This window comes from Triturus cristatus, chromosome 3_1 (assembly GCF_964204655.1).
Source record: "Triturus cristatus chromosome 3_1, aTriCri1.1, whole genome shotgun sequence".
In the NCBI taxonomy this organism is placed as follows: domain Eukaryota; kingdom Metazoa; phylum Chordata; class Amphibia; order Caudata; family Salamandridae; genus Triturus; species Triturus cristatus.
Genome location: NC_140583.1, coordinates 743,303,016 through 743,325,731, shown reverse-complemented (window position 1 = coordinate 743,325,731; position 22,716 = coordinate 743,303,016). Strand labels below are relative to the sequence as shown.

The 22,716-nt window shown below is 43.0% G+C and overlaps 1 protein-coding gene across 1 annotated transcript in view; it reads right to left on the bottom strand.

Moving 5' to 3' along the window:
- The window catches only part of LOC146860906 (mucin-5B-like), an 814,361-nt gene that overhangs the window by 175,672 nt on the left and 615,973 nt on the right, over window positions 1-22,716 (bottom strand). The window contains exons 21-23 of the mRNA XM_085644901.1: window positions 22,502-22,612; window positions 5,369-5,551; window positions 1,111-1,347 (exon numbers count right to left, since the gene is read on the bottom strand). Coding sequence (XP_085501027.1) covers window positions 1,111-1,347; window positions 5,369-5,551; window positions 22,502-22,612 — 531 coding nt within the window. The remainder of the gene's footprint in view (window positions 1-1,110; window positions 1,348-5,368; window positions 5,552-22,501; window positions 22,613-22,716) is intronic.

Genomic DNA, 22,716 nt, shown 5'->3' with positions numbered 1-22,716 from the left:
CGCATTGTGAACGCCATCTGTCTGATTGTGTGGAGCCTGACCCGCAAGAAATGACTAATAACCAAAATTCAACTACTCTCAAAGTGCTAAATATATGCTGGACACCAACACCTGAAAGATCTCGTGGTCCACAGAGAGGCACATGGCTCCAGACACTCTAAAGGCAAAGGGGTGACGTAGATCATTGAGCGCAATAAAATACTGTGCCCCACATGTTTACAGTAAGAGATCTTGCCTATGACTTGCAGTATTCTTCTAGCATACTAAGGTCAATATTAAATAAAGTCATTTGTTAATTGTAGCATTGAGTTTGGCCCAAAGCTAAAAATGTATTATAGGATACTGTGAAGAAGGAATCTTGTGCATGCGTGTTGCTCGGACCTATTGCTTGCTCAACCAATACATGGAGGTACAGTTAAAATGAATGACTTGCACTGAAAGCCTGCCATCTTTACAGGGAGAAATACAAGTGAAAGTCAAATCACAAATTTCTTCTGAAACCAAAGCAGAGTTTGATGAAATTTATTATGTAATATGCAAGAGCAGTATCCCCTGGCCCCGCCCTCCCCGTGCCTCGTGATGTAATAATCTGCATATTTATAATACTTAAATGAGATTACAGTGCATTCCTTCAGCCCCTAATGCTGCCATTCACTGCAGGCTAGAAATTTAAAATTAATTATCCTATTTTTATACTCATTTATGTTTATCAAATGCGTCCAGCCTGGGGTGGGAGGGGGTTGAACAGTGCCAGGTCCTCAACAGCAAACGCAGTAAGCAGCAGCTCGGCGGGCAGATTTAAAACAAAGCTGCTGAAGCGCTGCCAGAGGCCTGGATGCTGCACACTTGTTGGACCTTTGTACTCTCATGACAGATTACAGGACACATTAAGCTAATATTACTGGCTGAGAAAACAACTCCTGCGTAATTTGCTTAAACTATGTGTGCAGCAATTTTGTCAAACAGGATGGGTTTGAAGTTCCCATTTCCCCCAGGCGCCAACCTAGGATATCTGCGCAGTCAGTAAGGTCCTGCTCATAGCCCAAAATAACATTTTACTGTCACCATTTTACTATATTCCCAAGCCAGAACGGAAGCCGACGCACTCACCATGACGTGGCAGGCTTGGAAGACGTCGCTCCTTAGGATGGAGCAGTGGCGCTGAGCCCACACCTCTCTGTAGGGGTTACTGGAGCAGGGACTGGATACCACCGCATTCGGACAGCTGTTCAAAACCTTCCAGCTGTTGCCAAAGTTTTGGGCATTGGACTCTAACGACTGGCCAAGTGTTGTGAAGTCATTGCTGGCACTGCCATCGAAGTTGCCACAAAGACCACAGACGATGCCCTTGGAAAAGAGTAAGATTTGTTTTAATAAAAAGGAAAAATACTTAGCACGTGGATGTGGCATTTCGATTATCAGACCATTTTAAAGAAGTTGAAACATGGAGGCTAGGCAGGGAGCAGGTGAGCAGGCCTTGCTAACAGAATGATACATTTCTAAAAGCGATTGCTTCTCACACTGCATGGATTTGCATTTTCCTTAAATGTTTTCTTATTTTTCCGTGTCGAATCTAACACCTCACCTCTCCAGTGAACCTGAGATTCTGGAAAAGGTAGTTCGAACTCCACACCCTAGTCCTTTCTGGTGTCACCTGTTTCCTGCACAGGACTCGTCTTTCAACTTGTGAGCAGGTGCACAGAGCAGGCACAAACACAGGAAACAGCAATGCAGCCTCTTTGGCAGGACCCACTAGCGCCCTCCTTTGCTGACGGGACCACTGAAGTGGCACAGAATAACTCAGCTCCTCGACTCATTAGGCCATTAGTCTCCCAGGTGAGAAAAGCAGCGGAATTTACTATCTAGTGGCCACATCCTGATATTTCTGTTGAGTGAGTTGACCTCGAAACACCTTACCTCACAGTGGCACTACTGACCTTGCATTAAAATGAAAAGAAATTGAAACGAATGTGAAAATGACCGCAGCTGCTTTCTATTCCTTCTTTGAACAGGCAACATCTGGGACCACGGCATGATTTAAAGGGGAGTGACTAGCATCAAGCATCTTGGCTTAGAGAAACTCCATAGCTGAGAGCCTCAACATCTGTGCCGCTCGATGTCTCATCCCCAATCCCAGTCATTCATTTTCAAGTACATGTAATCTAATGATAAATTATTTAATTTCAGAATAATGTGTTAGCCACAATTTTAATGTCTACAGAAACATTATAAAAATTTGAAAATTCTGGTGAATTCACTGTTGTTTTACTTATCAAGTGAACTCTTCCATCCGGATACCCTCAAAGAAACAGAGAAAAGAGCTATGCACCCTCCACACCACGGCTTGAATAAAGTGTTTAAGTTTACTCATAGTTATTCCCAAGAATAAACTGAAGTGGTTAGGCGGTTGTTGCGAGATTTCAAAACACCAAGGGTCGTATTATGGTATGGACGTATTTATCTATTAGAGCACTGGGTGCATCTTTCAAAAGGTGCACCCAACACTAACCAGGACAATGCGCCGTAGTATAGTGAATGCACTGCCCCCAGGCCAGCCCCAAACTGGCGCTGCCCTGGAGACATTACAATCAGGTGAAAAATAGAGCAGCTGCTTTGAAGTTTCTCAATTTTTCACTGTGCTGGCGGCAACCCAACTGCACTTTGGAGGGGGTTTAGAGTGAGTGACTGCACACGCCTGCAAGGGTATGTCTGTGGGGATCCATGGTAACCCTTCCCCCCCTCCAGAGGGCTGCTATTAGAGGGCACAATGACAGTGTGACTCTTGACAACTTCTTTGCTTCTGTGCCCACATCTGTAAGACAAAGGGATTCCCTCATTTGAATATGAGTAGGACAGTTTGGACAGTACACAACTTCACACCCACATTCGGCACCCCCAGCCAAACAGGTGCCCCAGTAATTAGATTAGTGAGGGGGTAGAAGGGGTGTGTTAGTGAAATGTAGCCATGCTAGTGGGATGGCTTAGTCTGCTCTAACCCTTCAGTAGAATTTGTCTCCATCTTGGATTTTGGAAGAAGAATGCTTTCTGGGGCAACAATATGCCACACTTTGGAGGAAGTGGTCATACATCTGGATGATAGACTGCACCCCAATGGTCAGGGGTGCACCACTGCTTGACACCCAGAATCTCTGAATAAATATGGCAGAGTTACCAAATAACTCAGATCCCTCTGAAAAACTGCAAGGAGAAGAAGGACTGCCCTGCTGTAACCCTGACCTGCACCGAAAGAATTGCACTCTGAAGGACTGCACCTGAAGGACTTTTGCCTGGCTTCACAAGGATTAAGGGGTAGACTTCCTGAAAGCAAAAGGTTAACAGAGCTCACCTGCACCATCTCCACCAAGAATTGTAGCCCCAACATCCCAAGGACCATTTCATAGATGCTTGACCAGTGGATTAGTGTTGTGGACACTTTGAACCCTTATAGAGACTTTCTGGAAGAAGTTCCAGAAGTTTGAAGAAGTTTGGAGCAACTTTTGTAAAATGCTCCATAAATTGATCTGGTGTTATGTGGAAGTAGTAGTCCCAGACCCCAAGAGGCAAACCAAAGCATCTGAACCCTTGACTGGTGCTGTGGACCATTTTCCTGCATCAAGAAACACTTCTGGAACTAAGTGTTAAAGTGTTATATATTTTTTTTAACCCTTTGAGTGCTATTTGCTTCCAAGTGCTACTTTTAATCTTTAAAAACTAATATCTTTGGTTCCGGACATTGGAATTTTGACGTTTTGGTGTGTATTTGTTCATAAAAATATAATCTATGTTTCAAATTGAAGTTGGATTTTTATTGTTTATTGTGTTTTACTTATTTAATGTTTTGGTGTTTATGTGCTTTACACACAAGAGAATAATTTATTGAGATATTGATCAAACCCTTTATTTTGTTCGGACCTTATCACTAGTGGTAGGTCCCTACTTATCACTACTAATATACCACTTCCATACAAACACTTTATCACTTTGCCCTGATGGATTAATAGAATACAGGGTTTCTGGAATTCATACATCTGGCCCTTTTTACACGTGGATTTTTATCGCTGAGATAGCGTGCTATTAGCAACGCTTATTTCCTCAGCAATAAAAATCCTAGCGCTAACTGCCTAACGTGAGATTATTACTGGAAACCCAGTGATAATCTCATGTAGTGTGGCGTTAGCTTGCTGATAGGGACTCACAAACTTAGCCATGGTATCCACCTTCCATAGGATATCATGGCTAAGTCAGTCCTGAAGCAGGCGTAAGGAAAGTAGCGATAACAGAGGTTATCGCTACTTTTCCTGCCGCTATGCTTCATAGCGTGGGGCTTGATGATAGGAGAAATGTCGCTTAGCGACATTTCTCCTGTCATGTTAGGTCAGGAACGCCCACTTTGCATCTCATTAGAGATGCAAAGCTGGGCGCTAGGAATCCCCACGCTAAAGCAAGGTTTCACGCGTTAGCGTGGCCTTGCTAATTAGGCGATACAATTATCGCTGCTTTTTGGCCGAAAACGGCCGCAAAAGCAACGATAATTTTTGATCGCCAGCTTGTAAATATGCCCCATAGTTAGTTAAATGTACTTATCAGTGGCATAGCTAGACTATTGTCCGCCCAGGCGTTTGTCGCCCATGGCAGCATTAAGAGCTGGAAGGGTATGGTGCTGACGGATCCCCACAATGGCCGGAAGGGTGCTTGTGCAATTTCCGTATGGCTGCAGCCCCACAACATCCCCTGGTACGAGTGAGAGGGTGGGGGGAGACTGCCATCCCCGAAACTGTTGTCGCCCGGGGCATTTCTCCCCCCCTTGCTACTCCACTGGTATTTATGTGAAATTCAAAATGGCTAAGGATGGAATAAAAGTTTTAAATAATGTAAATAGATATATTACATGTTCACATAGGAACTATATTATTTATTGGAAACCTATTTAAACATCTTCCCCGGTACAGTTTTAAATAAATATTTTTTATTAGAAACAATTGATTGGAACCCATCTTTTGTATCCAATAATATTCTTCTACGTTTTGCATATCAGCCAGTAAAATTCCTCTCTGAATGCAAAGCAATAAAAGCGATAGTCACTCAACATCTTGAAGTGGCAGTAGATATGAAGCGCCATGAAGAAATGTACCAAAAAACGCTGGAAAACTGAAGCATATTAGAAGAAACATTCCCAGGGTCACATTCTTCTCAAGTAGTCACAGGAACATAGGTGCAATCTTCCCGGACCTCTATAAACCTCTGACCCTTGAGGCTTGCCATGTTTTTGTACCCAACTGAAGATTGACTTACAAGTGGTGCTGGTTCCAGAACCTATGATTGATGACTTTATACATGTTTCAATTGATTCTAACTTCAGTATACTTACTATGAAGGAGGCTTCCAGCTTTACTTGCAAGGTTGTCCTCTGATCCCACATGACAGTCACTCCGTTGGACATTGTGATCACTAAATAGATGCCCCTGACCGACAACTTATATGGCACGACAGTTGAATTCTGACTGGTACGCACCATCTGAATCCGGCCTTCAAGAAGACGAATTTCAGTTGTCTAGAAGGAGTAATCAACAACTCTCATGAAGCACAAGCATTGATAAAGCAAGTTTGTCAGGCTTTAATGTGCTAATACACAAATCTAAACCTGAGCTCAACCACTGGTAGCTAAGGCACAGAGAGGCCAGGCGTAATTAAATGAAAATGTGTAAAGCATTTCAATGAAACAAAATAATAAAAAGTCAGAAATACAACACAATAAACATTTTACTATATGTTTTAAAAAGAGAAAATGATTTGATAAGCTAAATGACATTAAAACAACAAAAGACCAGCAAGGGAAATTGGAGATATGTTTTTTTAAAGTTTTGAGCGGAAATAGGCAAAATAAGCAATAAGTGCCAATGATAGTCTACGGAAGCGGTAGTCAGGGACCTAAACGCAATTACAAGTGGGGCCTTAATACTGACTTGTGCACAAATCAGCATTATAAAGCATCCGGTAAGCTCGCATGCTATATCACCATACTACCATGGGTGACACAGTGCTAAATTCTAAGTCGACACACCGGCTAAAAATTGTGCTTGCAAAAAATCAGGGATTCAGAAATAGCATAAAGAACTTCTACAAGTTATTACCCATTCCACATACATCTATAGAGGATTGAGCATGTCTGGAGAAAATCTCAATTACACAGGCACAATCTCATGGTTTAAGAGTTACGCTTGTTAAACAAAATTCACAAAACTATATTGTTACATCCTGTGATGCAAAATTTGAGTGCAGATACCAAGTACAACGTGAACAGCCATAACAGGAGCAGCTGTTGTTCGTGGCATTTGAGTTTTATTTGCTCCATTTTTTGCACAAAATATGGGCTTATATCTAAAATAGACATCTTTGCAAAATATAGCACTAATACCACTGTGGGTAATTTTGCATATTTGTTTAAGAATTTCACATAATTATGCAAAAGCAAGTTACAAGAATATTGCACACTCCAAATTGTGAGTAACGCCATGTTATGATTGTACACCAGAAATAGCAATCCATGCAGCACTGGTAATATCGTGTGAAGTAATACTGCACTAGTGCTAAAACCAATTTATAATTTGACCTTAAAAAGAAGATTTAAAAGTAATTATCACCATCATAAAATGTTTTTGTATGGGGACAAGCTCAAAAAGCAAGCACAAGTATAACACTAACAACGGATAATGAACATTAAAACTAAAACATATTTCTTGAAATAGTGACCGTAACCTCAAATGTAGAATTCTACTCACGCCAATTCTACTATAAGCGAAGACATTTAGAAAGTGACTAAAGTTCTCCTAACAGTAATGTGCTAGACCACACTCTCACAATGGGCTGCATATCATTACATGGGCAAAATGCAAGAGCAGATATACATAGCAAAACATGCAGTAATAGCTTGGAATAAAGCAGATAATCCTTCAGAGCAAGGATGACATGGCCTGACAGGTCCTCTAGTCTCCGGCTGATCTATAGCTTTTTAGGTCTTGCCCAGCGTTGCTGCGCACATGCGTAGCTCGTTAGGCGAGATTCATTGCTAATGAGGAGTTCCAGTAGAGGGCTTGAAGCCCCGCCCCTCATTTCCATTGTCCGGCGTCACTGTTTATGCTAAACGGTGGCCTGCCATTATAAATGAGGGTTTTTGGTTGCCACCCTTTGGCTTGCAATCCGGACTGGGTCGCCTGCTTCACTGCTGTCGTGAAGCACTTTCTTATCTTTATGGGGCCATGTGTTTAAACACATGGCCCCATAAAGACAAGAGATCCCCATGCTTTGGCTGCAGCGCGGTCCTCTTTCACTTTCGGGACAGCGCTTGTTTACTATATGGCAAGTTTGCTCTAATGGGGCACTGTAGCGGTCCTGTATGGTGGGGCTGCGAAAGTTGTATGATTGAGGGGATGTAATGAGGGGGGGTTGTATGCTGTGGCAATGTGGGGACTTTAGGCTGAGGGTCCTGCATGGCAGGGGGAGTAATGTGGGGGTGGGGCAGCTGTCATGCGGGGCCCGTCTCCAGGACCCATTGTTTTTGGAAAGCTGCGCACGCGCTGCATTAATCCCTCGCAACTCACGCCATGAGCTCTCTCCTAATTAGAGCTGAGAAGGCAGGATGCGAAGGTGCCCTCCACCCCCCTCTCTACATCCCTCCTACCTCATACCACGGGCCCTCTCTCTCCATCCATCTCTCCCTTCACCGGCGCCCTCTCTGTGCCTCCTCTCCCCCATATGTCTTCCGTCAGCCCCCCTCCGCCTGTCTCTTCCATCTCCGGAGCCCCCCCTCCTTACCTCCCTTGAACCCCAGTCTGGGGTGATTCATCGCTCTGAACTCCCCCGCCCTTTGCAGCAGAGCCTGAAGGCACATATATCCTACACTGTCTGCCCCAGCCTCCCTCACTGCCTCTCGCTACTAGATGGTGATACCTGGAGCGGCAGATAGGCTGGACATTTTATTGACATCGTTTTATAAAGCCCCCACCAGCCTCATGGCTTAAAGCACACAAACCAGACGCTTTACAGAGCTGTGGATAACCGTCCCGCACTTTACACTGCTGGCGCCTTCAGCAGCTCTCTCAGCCTCTCCGCGAATTGTTTTCGTGTGATGCTATTTAACATGTATGCTTTTTACACAGCGCTCTGAACCCCGTAGGGGTCATGTTCGAGCTATAGAATACTCCTCAAATAAATAAATAACACAACTACCAAGAGGCGCCTAAAATAAGCCAGAACTATTGGCTTTCACAGTGCCTGTTAGCATTATCACACAAATAAGTTACAAGGATGAATTTGTTGTAAATATGTCAATATTAGTGGCAGAGCAAAACCGTAGGGGCCCCTAGGAGTGTACTGTCAAGGGCCCCCGTATCCTATCACCCCCCCATCCGGGCTTATCAAGAAATATTTGGCGTCAGTGATTTACAAACTGGGGCCAAGGAGTGCTCGGTGCGTGGGCCCCAGGGCACAGTCACGAGGCTGCGAGCACAGCAGACATGGCATGCAGAGGTGGGGCCTCTGTGCTGTTAAATATGCTTTTTTTGTACAGCACCAATGGCCCTTCTTACTGGTCATTTTTATCCTTCACTTTTCTCCATCCCATCTTTCCAAGTCTGCTGCCCATCTTTAGCCTGACTCTTTCATCACCTTTCCAGCTTTCCCCACATCACCCAGCCAATCTTTCTTCCAGCACTGCTGCTCCTCGTCAATATACTGAAGCCCCCCTGTCACTGGCGCTGCTGGCCTTTACCTCTGTCACTCTTATTTCTGTTTTTCATGGTTTTCCCCCTTCCCCACCCTGCTCTCTCCCACAGTTTTCCTCGCTTCCCCATTCTGTTCTCCTCTCTCTCACAGCTTTCCTCACTCCCCATGCTGCTCTCCTCTCCCAGTTTTCCTCAGTCCCCCACCCTGTTCTCCTCTCTCTCACAGTTTCCCTCGCTCCACCACCCTGCTCTCTCTCTCCCAGTTTTCCTCACTCCCCCACCCTGTTCTCCTCTCTCTCACAGTTTCCCCTGCTCCTCACCCTATTCTCTCACCCAGTTATCCTCTCTCCCCCACCCTGGTCTCCTCTCTATCCAAGTTTTCCTCGCTTCCCCATCCTGATCTCCGCTCTCTCACAGTTTTCCTCACTCTCCCATACTGCTCTCCTCTCTCTACCAGTTTTCCTTGCTTCTCCACCCTTTACTCCTCTCTCTCACATATTTCCTCACTCCCCATCCTGTTCTCCTCTCTCTCACAGTTTTCCTCACTCCCCCATGCTGCTCTCATCTCTCTCCCACTTTTCCTCACTCCCTCATGCTGCTCTCCTCTCTCTCCCAGTTCTCATTTTAACTCCACTTCTGTCCTCTGGTTTCATCCATTTCTTTGAGTTTCCTTTTCACACTCAAACTTATGTCTCCTGTTCTCTCGCCTCTGCCATGTTCCCTCACACCTCTGCTACTTGTTCTGACAACTTTACTCTCTCCTCCATTTCTCCTAGCATTCTTTGCACCTCAGTCTCTCATTAGTTCACTCCATCTCTTCCAATATTCTGCTTACCTCCCACTCTCCTTTGGTAAACTGTATCTCTACTATCTCACTCTCACCTCATTCTCGCCCAGTTTCACTGCCACCCAACCTCTCATTCTCCCACCCTACAGCTCATTCTCCCTACCGCTCATTCTCCCTTCCGCTCATTCTCCCACCCCATAGCTCATTCTCCCTTCCGCTCATTCTCCTACCCTTCCGCTCATTCTCCCACCCTACAGCTCATTCTCCCTACAACTCATTCTCTCTTCTGCTCATTCTCCCTACCGGTCATTCCCCCACCTTACCGCTCATCCTCCCACCCTACAGCTAATTCTCCCTTCCGCTCATTCTCCCACTCTTCCGCTCATTCTCCCACCCTACAGCTGATTCTCCTGCCCTATCACTCATTCTCCCCAACCACTCATTCTCCCTACCAATCATTCTCCCACCCCACAGCTCATTCTCCCTTCCGCTCATTCTCCTACCCTTCCGCTCATTCTCCCACCCTACAGCTCATTCTCCCTACAACTCATTCTCTCTTCTGCTCATTCTTCCTACCGGTCATTCCCCCACCTTACCGCTCATCCTCCCACCCTACAGCTAATTCTCCCTTCCGCCCATTCTCCCACTCGTCCGTTCATTCTCCCACCCTACTGCTCATTCTCCTGCCCTATCGCTCATTCTCCCCAACCACTCATTCTCCCTACCAATCATTCTCCCACCCTACCACTCATTCTCCCTACCACTCATTCTCCCACCCTACTGCTCATTCTCCCACCTCACCGCTCATTCTCCCACCCTCTTTCCCTCACCCTATCACTCATTCTTCCTCCCGCTCATTCTCCCTACCACTCAGTCTCCCACCCTCCTGCATATTATTCCACCTTACCACTAATTTTCCTACCATACAGCTCATTCTCCCACCCTCATTCCCCCACCCTGCTGCTCATTCTCGCTACCGCTCATTCTCCCGCCCTACCACTCATTCTTCCTACCCCTGTTTCTCCTACCCCCTCAATCTTCCACCCTACCGCTCATTCTCCCACCCTCCTGCTCCTTTTCCTGCTCTATCACTCATTCTCCCACCCTACTTCTCATTCGTTCGCCCTAATGCTTATTCTCCCTTCCTACTGCTCCTTATCCCACCCTACTGCTCATTCTAACACCCTATCACTCATTCTCCCTACCGCTCATTCTCCAACCTGACTGCTCATTCACCCACCCTACCGCTCATTCTCCCACCCTATCGCTCATTCTCCCTACAGCTCATTCTCCCACCCTACCGTTCATTCACCCACACTACCGCTCATTCTTATTCAACTTACCGTTTAAAAAAAAAATATTTTGGGCACATTGATATTAAGGGCCTCATGTAGGTAGCCAAATACCGGTCGGTAACGGCCGATTTTCGGTAATTATACCGTTACCGACCGGTATTTTGGCTTTTGGTATGTAGGGGGTGAATTTCTGTATTCGGTAATTTATCGAATCGGTAAAATTACCGAATCGGTAATTTTACCGATTCGGTAAATTCCGAATACAGAAATGAGATGTAGGGGGAGTGTGTGGGTGTTGTTTGGAGTCGGTATTTACCACCAACTAATAGTTGGTGGTAAATAATGAATGGATGTGTTTAAGCATTTTAAAGCGCTTAGAAGTGTGCAATGTGGCAGACATACATGCCCTTAGGGCATGTATGTGTGCCACATGTGCACACATGGCCGAATCAGGGGTGCAACAGGGTGTCAATGTGACACCCTGCCACCCTTGCATGTGTTCCCCCCATTACCGAATCGGTATTTACCGATTCGGTAATGAGGCATACCTTCCCATCAATGGGAAGGTATGCCTCATTACCGAATCGGTAAATACCGATTCGGTAATTACCGAATTTTACCGATTCAGTAATTATTACCGACTCATTACCTACATAGCATTTACCACTTCATAAATACCGATTCGGTATGAGTCTGTATTTATGAAGTGGTAAATACAAGCCCACCTACATGAGGCCCTAAGTGATTTTACTGAAGCATGGAACGTTGAACCGACGCTGAGACTAGAACCTAGGTGTCCCGACTTCTAAAGTCGGCAACTCTGACAAAAAGACTCCGCTTTCATTCCTGTATGGCTTGTTCCCTTTAGTGCTGTCAGCGTTCTTATGGCGGTGTAAAGCGCTATACAAACAAGCATTTAGAATGCAATAGGTCTCGCCTTTCATTAAGTTAAAGCCATTTGCTTTGCTATACAATACCATTAGCAAAGCAAATGGCTTTAACTTAATCAAAGGCGAGACCTATTGCATTTGTAATGCTTGTTTTTAAAAAGGCATCAACTGTTCAGAGCCTGTGTCTCAGGAAACAATTGAGACTACAAGATACCTTACAAGCACCTCCCCCTGCTCCTATGTGGCTCCAGAGAAAAAACTTCAAACTTCATGCTCCACTGAAAATGTCCTTTCTAGCAAGCAGGATTTTCTAAGTTAAGATAAGACATGTAGGTCCGAACTTTCTTCATTGTAACAGAAAAACTTGCCTGAGTTTTGACACCGCTTTAATTCATGGTGTGCAGGGATGATTCGAATAATTTCTCTGGAATGAATGAATCGTTCTTTGCACACATTGTGGTGTGCAGGGTTGATCTACCATAAGTCTCTAATACAAAGGAGAAATTCTGCATACACCATCTTTTGCAGCGATGACCCAGAATCGCTCCCTGATAGAAATAAATCATAACACTTTGCTTACATTATGATGTGTGTGGATGATCCAAAACAAGTCTCTGTGAAAAGTAAATCATGAGTCTTTTCATACATTATGAAGTGAAGGGATGAGCCACAATAAGTATCCGGTGGAAAAGAATAACTTTTTGCATACATCACAGTGTGGAGGGATGATCCAAAATAAATGTCTTGTTGTGAGGAATCACTCTTTGCATACATCATGGTGTGAAGAGATGATCCAGAATATGTCTCTTGTGGAAAGGAATCACTCTTTGTATACATCATGGTGTGCAGAGATGATCCAGAATAATTTTCTGGCGGAAAAGAATCACTCTTTGCATACATAATGGCATGCAAGGATCATCTAGGATCAGTCTCAAATGGAAAGAAATCACTCTTTACGTATATTCTGGTTTGCAGTGACGATTCAGAATATGGTTCTGGTGGAAAGGATTCAGTCCCCGCACACAAGTTGGTGTTTAGAAATGATCCAGAACACGCCTCTGGTGACAGGGAATCACTCTTTTCTTACATGATAATGCACATAAATGATCCTGAATAAGGATTTGAATAGAATTAATCTGTTGGGAGCTTTTCAGCTCACATTCACTGCTTCTTCATTTTCACCTCCATGCAGCGTGCAGGATGTGGATCCTATCGAGTAGAGGCGGCGGTCTTGCTTAGGGGCATTCGGGACTGCTGTGTACATTTAGGAAGTTGGTGGTTGGGCGAAGTATGAGTTCTGCTTTCTACTGCTTGCTTCCATGATGTTCCGAGCTGGCAGGCGTCATCTTGGAAGATTTAATATCTCCCAATCCAAAATGGAGTCCTGTCAATACTGTTTTTCCTTGACTGCCGACACCATCATGGCAGCAATACCTTTCTGTGACAGCCCTTTTACTTCGAGGTCCAAATAAGGGTATTTACGGGGAGGAGGAATAGAGGAAAGTTTTATCACACTTGCTTCTTGATTCTGTGCACGCTCTTAGTTTTACCCTATTCTATTCTAACCAGTATTCCGCAGTGTTTCTGTCCAGGTGTTTTTGGGTCCTCTCTACTGAGTCCTGCCCTTCTGGAGTTCCACTTAGGTCGTTTTTGGTGCTATTCACTTTTTCTTCACCAGAAGTGGTTTAATTCCCAAAGGCATCCAGACACGCTTTACAAGAGTGCCAATTGACAGAATCACTATTCCAATATTTGTGGAGAGGAAGCTTACTTTAAGGCTTGGAGATTCAGAACATCACTGGTACAACAGCAAACTTTGCTGGGCTAATTTTGTTCACATGTACATCTGTTTGCATCAGCAAGCACAAGATTGGCAACGAGAATAAAAGTAATTGTGGAATGTTTGAGAAGACATGGAAGATGCTATGGAATCAGGTTGGCATCTGGATGTTCATATAATTATAAGGCATTTAAGTCTGAGATCAAACCAGATGTGGGTGCTGCTTTAAATGCCACTACTGCTGACAGTATTGCTTTGTCGATCACTGTCTCAGTAGCCAGGATTAGCCTGCCAGTAGTCATAGCACTGCTCACATATATCATAATCTAAGTGGTGGCAGAATGTTTAAAACAGTACTCTAGATGCTGGCGTATACACACAAAATATCTCTAAGCTGGCAGCAGCAGATTCTCTAATATGTCTGGAACAAACAATGTTGAAATGTTGTCCATAGAAGTTGGTGAGGCTTACGGAGTATAGGGAGGAAAAAAAGATCAAAGGGTGGCATCACCTTCAAGGTTACAACAGGGGCATAAAAGATTCAGATGGAAGTAGCAAAATAACATTGCTTGTTGCAGCAGGAAATCTTAAATTTAGCCCACGAGGTTGGACCACAGCCAACCAAGTCTCATAATAATTCCTGCCTGTGACCACAACCAAGCATTTTGAGTAAAATGATCTTCATTAGTTTTCACAGTTTTCACAATCAACCACAATTCCATTCACATTAGTCTTGTATACCTTGGCTACTAGAATATTCAGGAAAAATAAACATCTCAGTTTTGCTGAATCTTTCCAAGGAAATTGCATTACATTATTCACAAGTGATGGTGGAAACCATGATAGTCACATTGTGAAGTTCAGCTTTCAGTAGCAATATCGATTACAGCATAAAATATCAAAGCATTTTTCCCTAGTATTTGGCTTCAAGAGTAAAAGAATCAATGATAATGAAGCAGTCATGATGATGAGCCATTTAAAGGGTTGTGACGTCACCTCAATCTGTGTATTTTGCTCTCCAATATGTGAGGCAATGAGTTTAGATTTTATAGAGAAATATTTCAGAAGTTACATTTCTCATTCTGAAATTAAAGAGATTAACCAAGTCAAGTGACTGATAGGGAGAAAAAGTTGTACTGTCCCTGAGGAAAATGCAAAGGTCCATGATGCTTTTAAACAGCATGAATTGTCCATACATCATGCCTTGCCTGCACACTTGAGCAACATACACAGTGCATGTGCTCCGCAGCCGGTGTCACAGACATGGCCAGGAGAGGCATAGCGGAAGAGTGGTACAGATATTACACATTATAAAGGTCCTTGGATTAATTCCAACTAATGAGCAACTTTGTGCACTATTCTTTTGAACAATTGGTGCAATATTAAAAACATTTTATGCCCGCTTGCCCTGTGACATTCCAGTTTAAGTTACATGTGCTCAACGTCCTTGTTATCAAGTCCTGAGGAACACCAGAGGAAGGGGTCAAAATGTGTCAGAAATTTTTTTTTATGGAGCTCCTCTACTGATTGATGGTAATTTAACTTTTAGGACATTTTGTGACTATGAACCTTAGCGGCAAGATTCTGGTACCCGGATGGGTCGGTTTTGAGGGAGTGGACAAACAATCACTTGGTGGACTTGTTTATACACAAAATGAGGAAACACCTCCATCAATTATGAACAAGAACTTGTTTGTTATATGTTCATATTTATCTGATATTTGTGGACATATTATAAATCTACTGGAGACTACTGGTAGTAATGTGGTGATGCCACTACTGACAAAATTGGGTTTTTACAGGAGAAGTTGTTTGCAAGTAGACAGCCTATATTCTTCGAACGTGGCAAAAGAAGGCTAAACAGAAACAAATGAAAGCAGAGAAAGAGGCCTGGAAGGTGAGAATTAAAACATTGGCCTAGAGAGCATTAGCACATGATAGAGAGAAACAAGAGATAGGGATTGAAAGTGAAGATAGAAGGTTTCGATTACAGATTGATAAATCTTATGTGACCCAAGAAGAAAATGATACGTTTGTGGAACAATTGCTAGATACTCAACCCCAACCCCATATGCCCTGCAGAGGATATATCCTGCTCTTCCCTCACAGGCCTAGCTACCCAGTTCTTCTGTCTCTGCTGTTTCTGCTTCTGTTACTGTTGATCAGACTGTCTTGGCCACAGCACCTCCCATCCTTTCCTTGTCCTAGCCGTCTTTGGCAACTGTGACTGTTAGTACTCCTGCCACACCTGTTGCTTTGGCATCTCTTTCGCCAGCTCTTACACCAGCAACGCAGCCAGCAGTGACGTTAGTGCCTGATACTTCTGTTTCTGCTCCCACTGTGTTCTTCCATTCCCCGACATTACAGAGTAGTGGGACAATGGTACGTGGATTTGAGGATAGAGATTGGATGAAGTTTAAAGAGTGAATGGGTCCGTATGTGCGATCGGAGATGGGGGATGCAGAGTAAAAGGTAGTGGCTAATCAGGCTGCGCAGTGGACCCAAAATCCCATTTATGGTGTGGAAAATGAGTGGAGTGTGATGAAAGATTATGAGCCTTTTGTACAACAGCATGCCCTGAAGCAGATGTAGGCTTCTTTGATCGGTCTTTGGAAGCAGTGTTTTTTAACGATGCAGCACCGCGAATTCCATATGATATTAAAGATCATGTATATGTTACTGATATGGCGCCTAGTCAAGTTTTTAGTAATGTTGCGACAGTGGTTGCTTATGGGGGTATACTGCTTGAGAAGAGTCCCACCCCGGTATTCCAGTTTCCGATGCAAGAGGTTCATCCTATCTATCATCCTGAAATCCCAGAGCTAAGGGATCAGCATGATAACGTTACAAGTGTAGCGCCCTGTTTCCAAGAACAGTGGGTTTATACTCCATGGAAAAGGAATGAGGTTTTGTCCCTTACGACTCAGTTACTTGACCCTAGGAAAAATCCTACTGCATATTATAAAGAATTGACTGAGGCAGCCTCTTCCACAGTGATGACACTTGCTAATATTGAAATGTTCTTTGGGTTGCTGGTCCCGGTGGATATTTGGAGACAAGTGCACACACAGGATCATGTTGCAGAATTGGGTGACACATAGCACCAAATTAGGGTATGGGATCAGGAACAGAGGCTAGGTGATAAGCCTAGAGCAGAGATACTAGCTTTGCCAGGCCGTATCATTACGTATATGCATTCTCTTATCCCTCCGAGAAAAGTCGATTGGGACATGCTTGCCATCAGAAGAAAGATGAGAGTGTGGCTCATTTTTTTACTCGGTTTGAAGGTGTGTTTCTGGATTATAGTGGTCAGGATTTGTCGATCGAAGGGGCTGTGTGACTGTTTGTTAACAGGTTTGTTTCCAATTTGCTTCCTGAGATTGCGACCCGATTGCAGGCTTCTGAGAGTACCTGGTCCACATCTTCCCCTTCTGTCATTCTGAATATGGCGCAGTACTATGACCACAGGGAAAATGAGAATGAGGAGAGGTCGGAGAAGAAGCACAAGGATTTGAAGACAAAGGTGTTGCTGCAGCAGGCTTCTAGGGGGGATGGTAGAGGATGTGGTGGTTCTGCCCGACAGCTTCCACACACCAGCAGGCCGCAAAATACTACACCTTTAGGGCCGGATCAGTGCGTGTATTGTAAAGAGAAGGGACACTGGCGTACTGAGTGTCCGGTGCTTTTGCAGAAAGTGGCGGTCCCGAGAGCATGAGGCTCTCGTGGATGAGGTCGAGGAGCTGGTGCCAGGACAGGGCTCAGAATTCTGTGGACTCGCAGGGTCAATCTGACCAGAATTATTTCGCTGATCCCTGGGGAGGACAGTTTTTTCATGATGATTTTGACACGGATGAGGTAACAGGGATGTCTTACAGCTAGGACAGCCAGGGACAGAGTGAGGGACCAGTTCTGATATCTGAAGATCAACTTGGTCAAAAGTCAGATACAGGTGCGACAAACAGTTCTATTTCTCATTCCTTGGTCCCCGAGGTGGCTCTGTCTGGCCATAATAATGTTTTGGTAGGTTTTTCTGGTGTACCGGTTGTAAGCCCCATTTCCAAACCTCTTGCGTTGACCATTGGTTCTTTCACTGAGGATTAGTCATTCTTGCTGATGTCTAATTGTGTGGAAAATTTGATGGGCTTGGACTTGTTGAAGAAATTGCATGTTACGATTTATTGCTCTCCGGCAGGTGTTTACATGACAATGGGTCCGGATGTCGTGCTCGGTACGCAGTTTTTATCCAAAGATCCACCTCTTCCTGCAGAGTTTAAAGATGTGCCACCAACTCTTTGGGCGACAGGCGACACAGATGTGAGATTGTTACAGATACTGCCATTTTCGATCCGAGTTAAAGAAAATGCCATTTTGCCTCGCATCTCTCAGTATAAAATACCGCAGGCAGGTGAGTGAGCTTTATTACAAATCGTACAGGACTTGATTGAGAAAGGAGTGGTTGAGGAGACAAATGCTTATGTTTGTAATAGCCCAAGTCTTCCCATTCTCAAAAGGACACCTTCGGGTTCCTCTGATGATGATGCAGATATTTATCGCTTTGTGATTGATTTGCATGCAGTTAATAAAATAGCGATTCCCCAGTTTCTGGTGGTTCCTGACATTACGACTCTTTTGACAATAATTCCTTCTTCTGCTACATACTTTTCTGTTATCGACTTGAAAAACGCATTCTTCAGTATCCCCATTCATCCTGACAGCAGGTATCTGTTTGGGTTCACCCTAGCTGGTAGACACTTTAGATTCTGTTGCGCTCCTTAAGGCTATACAGAGAGTCCGAGTATCTATAGTCAGGCATTGGAAGGTCAGCTTGATTCCTTGTCACTCCCAACAGGTAATGTATTGCTTCAGTATGCTGGTGACTTGCTCATCGCCTCGGATACAGAATAGGGTTGCAGAGGCAGTACTGTTTAATTGTTGTTACATTTAGCTCAACATGGCCATAAATTATCCCTTTCCAAATATCAGTATTGCCGACAGGAGGTCACCTACTTAGGTCACCTACTGTCAAAGGAGGGTAGGAGATTGACCCCTGAGCGCATCAGTAACATTGTTAAAATGCCCATTCCACAAACTCAAAAAGATGTGCACGCTTTTATTGGCATTACTTCCTACTGTCGCCAGTGGATTCCAAATTATTCCCTACTAACCAAACCCCTGCTTGCACGGACTACTAAAGATGTGCATGAGCCCTTGCCTTGGACGCCTGAATGTCAGCAGTCTTTTGAGCAATTAAAAAGTATGCTTTGCTTGGCTCCAGTGCTTGACACGCCTAACTACAGCAAGCCATTTGTATTTTACGTCCATGAGAAGGCTGGTTGTGCGCTTTCTGTTCTAAAACAAAAATTTGGAGATAACCATTGGCCGTGTGCTTAGTTCTCTGCTGTGCTTAAACCTGTTGCACGAGCCCTCCGGAACTGTCTAAGGGCGGTCGCGGCTGTGGCTGTCTCGATAAGACAATCGGCTGGACTTGTACTTCATACTGACCTACCAGTTATGGTACCCCATGCTGTGGATACACTTTTGTATAAGACAAAGACACAGCACCTCACCAGTGCACGTCTTACAGGTTATGAGCTAATGCTTTTCACTAAACTTATTACGATTAAATGATGTGCCACTCTAAACCCAGCCACATTAATACCCCTCCCTTCTTATAATGATGAGATTGACATACATGATTGTATCTTCCGGATAGAAGAAGAGACGAAAGGACGGGTAGACCTGACTAATGTTCCCTTTTCTGACCCTCAAGAAAGTGTTTGTCCTGAACTTATCAGTACTAAACTTCCATTTAATAAACTGTTGACAGGCAATGCGTTAATTTATCTATAAAAATACAGTGCTAATATTTATGGTGGCCAAAACAAATCGGGCAGCTTGTTGGCAAATTATCTTAAGATCAGAAGTAATAAATTCAAAATTGACTCAATCATGGCTACGAAGCAGTATCTGGAATACAGAGACTCCGATATCTTAGATGAGTTTGTCCAGTTTTATGAATGATTGATTTAACTTATGATTCTAACATCATTCACTATCTCTCTGCTATCTCACAACCTTCTGATACTCAGCTTGATTTTGTGATATTAGAGTCTGTCTGATGTGACACAACTAGAACTTCAAGCTGCACTGAACATACTTAAAAAAAGATAAGGCCCGGGGTCCTGATGGATTTACAGTTGAATTTTTTACACATTTTGCTCAGTTACTTCTCCCTAAATTACATGCTCTTACAACCTCTTTTTTACATTCATGGATTCCTACTGTTTCTTTTATGGATGCTCTAATTTGCCTTACATCCACGAAACGAAAGGATCCTCATTACTGAAAGAAAAGCTCTGGCTTCATGCTTGGAATCATATCTCTCTAAATTACTTGGTAAGGAACAAACAGTCTTTGTTAAGGGAAGATATATTTCAAATAATACCCTATTTTAAACATCCTAGCAAAATCTGCACATTTCTCCGAGTCTCTTGCAGCTATTGCCCTAGAAGCAGAGAAAGCCTTTGATCGAGTTTATTGGACTTTTATTTTTCTTATGCTTAAATGGTTTGGATTTGGACCAAAAATAATTTCTCTCATTTCTCTTCTCTATTTATCCCCTCAAGCAGCCATTATTGCTAATGGCCTTATCTCTTCATATTTTACTTTAGGGAAGGTGTTCATCAGGGATGTCCTCTGTCGCCTTTTCTTTTTAATTTAGCGTTGGAACCTTTTTCGTCTAAAATATGTCAAAATGAAGATATTCATGGATTTGCCTTTAACAATCATCAAATTAAACTAGCAGTGTATGTTGATGATGTTTTATTATTTATTTTGCAGCCTTGTATACGGATACCAGGTCAGTATCTGTATACAAGCTGAATATTAATAAATGTGAGATATTACCCTTGACTAAATATACTTTTTTAAATGATTTTTTAGCTGCAAATATTTGTGGAGTCCTCATCGTATAAAATATCTTGGTTTATGATTTACACATTCACCTAAAAATCCATTCTCCTTGAAAATAGAAAATGTCTTTATAAGCTAACTACTCTAGTTAATAGATGCCACCCCTTACACCCCTCTTGGTGGGGATGCCTTAATACTGTTAAAATTATGTTGGTTCCCATTAGATTATATACCCTCTCTAAGATCCCACTACATATACCTCTCAAATCTTTCAAAAACATCAATTCTGTGCTTTCTTTGTTCCTTTGGAATAATCAAAAAACCTTGTATGTCACTGTTAAAACGAACTCATCCAAAATTGGAAGGCATGGCAAATTTCCTTGATTTGTATAGGTACCATAAGGCTTTTTTTCTCCTCTAAGCTTTTTATTGGCTTTCAGATTCTCTAATAGAGTGTTCAACGTGGGTCGACCGTGAAGAATATTTTCCTTTGCCTTTTACTTTTCATGAATACTTATCTTTTACACGTAAGCCACAAACACTTTCCACGCTTATACTTAAACACTCATATACGTTGTTGGAGTCTATATCTTCTTCTGTTCTCATAGATCTAAGCACTTTTCTTCATTCCACCATCTGGCATAATAAATCCATACTAATTAATATTAAACACATTTATTTGGAAATCCAGGAGGAGAAGGGGCTTCATCAGCTTTTTTAATGTAATGTTCTCATACAGCTTTCACGGGCCCATCTTCTTTTTGACCTTCCCTTTTCTTTTCAACATAAGTTTCAACTCTTACACCAGGGTTTTTCCACTGCTTACACTCACTTTCAGTCTACCCTTTTCTCTGCTTCAGCCCTCGCTAATAGACTGCATACCCTTTTGCTCACCAATCCCAAAGCATCTACTATTGATTCTTAATTGCATTCCTCCACTTCAGATAGTGGTAAATCTAGCACAGAGTTATCTAGGGAATATGATTTAGGCATAGAATGGTCTACTTTCTTCTGGGAGAAAATTTGCATCAAGATTAGGAAATCCTCTAGGGCAGCCAATATTACACAAACACTTTTCTTCGTATTTACATGCCTCTCCTTTCTCCTATGCCATTATATAAAATGCACCCAGAGCTTCCTGATATATGTTGGACATGCTCCTCAGACAATACTTACTTTCCACCTGTCCCTTCATTCATAATTTTTGGAAGCAGGTTCCACCACACCTTTTTCAATTATTAACATATTCTTAGGCAGTTGATCTGATATTTGAAATGCTCATTCATTTAATGTAAGAATATTGGATTTATTATCAACAGTTGCATTATCTTTTCAAGCATCGTGGTATGCTGTTTACCCAAATCATAGATTTGATAATGCATATGTGCACCATGTACCTTGCTGGGAAATGTTTTAATATTATGGTTTCCAGATACCAGGTTTTTAGATAACCACACAAAGCAGTCTTTTACACGAACACCTGCTCAACAAGAAGTTCTTCAACCTTTTTGACTTGCCCCTTATTCAAAAAAACAGGTTTAATAGATGTCCTATTGTTAATAATGTTATAATTTTTATGTATATTGTATTGACTGATTTATGTATACACCAGACTGTTTGTATCCTCCCCTGTATATTAGGGGTGGGCGGAATTTGCATAGTCGCACTACGCAAAGCTCCGGAAAACGGTAAAAAATCTCCATGAGCAAGCAGAAATTCCACGAACATGAGGGATTGCTTGTTCACGATGCCTTTTTCCTGTTCGCAACAGCTGTTTGCATGCTTGGGGGGAAATATCTCGCGAACACGCATTTTGACAACGCGAACAAGCAAAAAATTACGCGGAACGCAGAATTTTGGCCAATTCCGCGTTCTCCGCGGAACGCGAAATTACCCAAATTCCGCAAATTCTGCGAGCGGAACGAAATTTACCGCCCAGGCTTACTGTATATCCCCTCTTTCTTCAGCTAATGAATCCATCCTTGCAATTTCATTGTATGTTTACTTCTCATTGTATTGCATTACTTACCTTTGTTTTCACTTACTCTTAATAAACTTTCTCTTCAAACTGTAAAATGTAAAATATGGCACAGACATGACTCCGGGGGGAGACTAACCTCTATTTTAATTCTGACCGTCATGGAGCAGATTGCTGTTGTACTACCACAGCTGGTGACCTCACTTATGATTCGGAAGGTGCCCCCATTTGGATTGTTGGGGCAAAAGTCCTAAAATAAAACAGGAAGAAAGTGTTTAACAACAGTTGGAAAAGTTTCTGTTCAATAAGTCACGTAATATAATGACAGTTTATCTTGGTTATTTAAGACAGAAA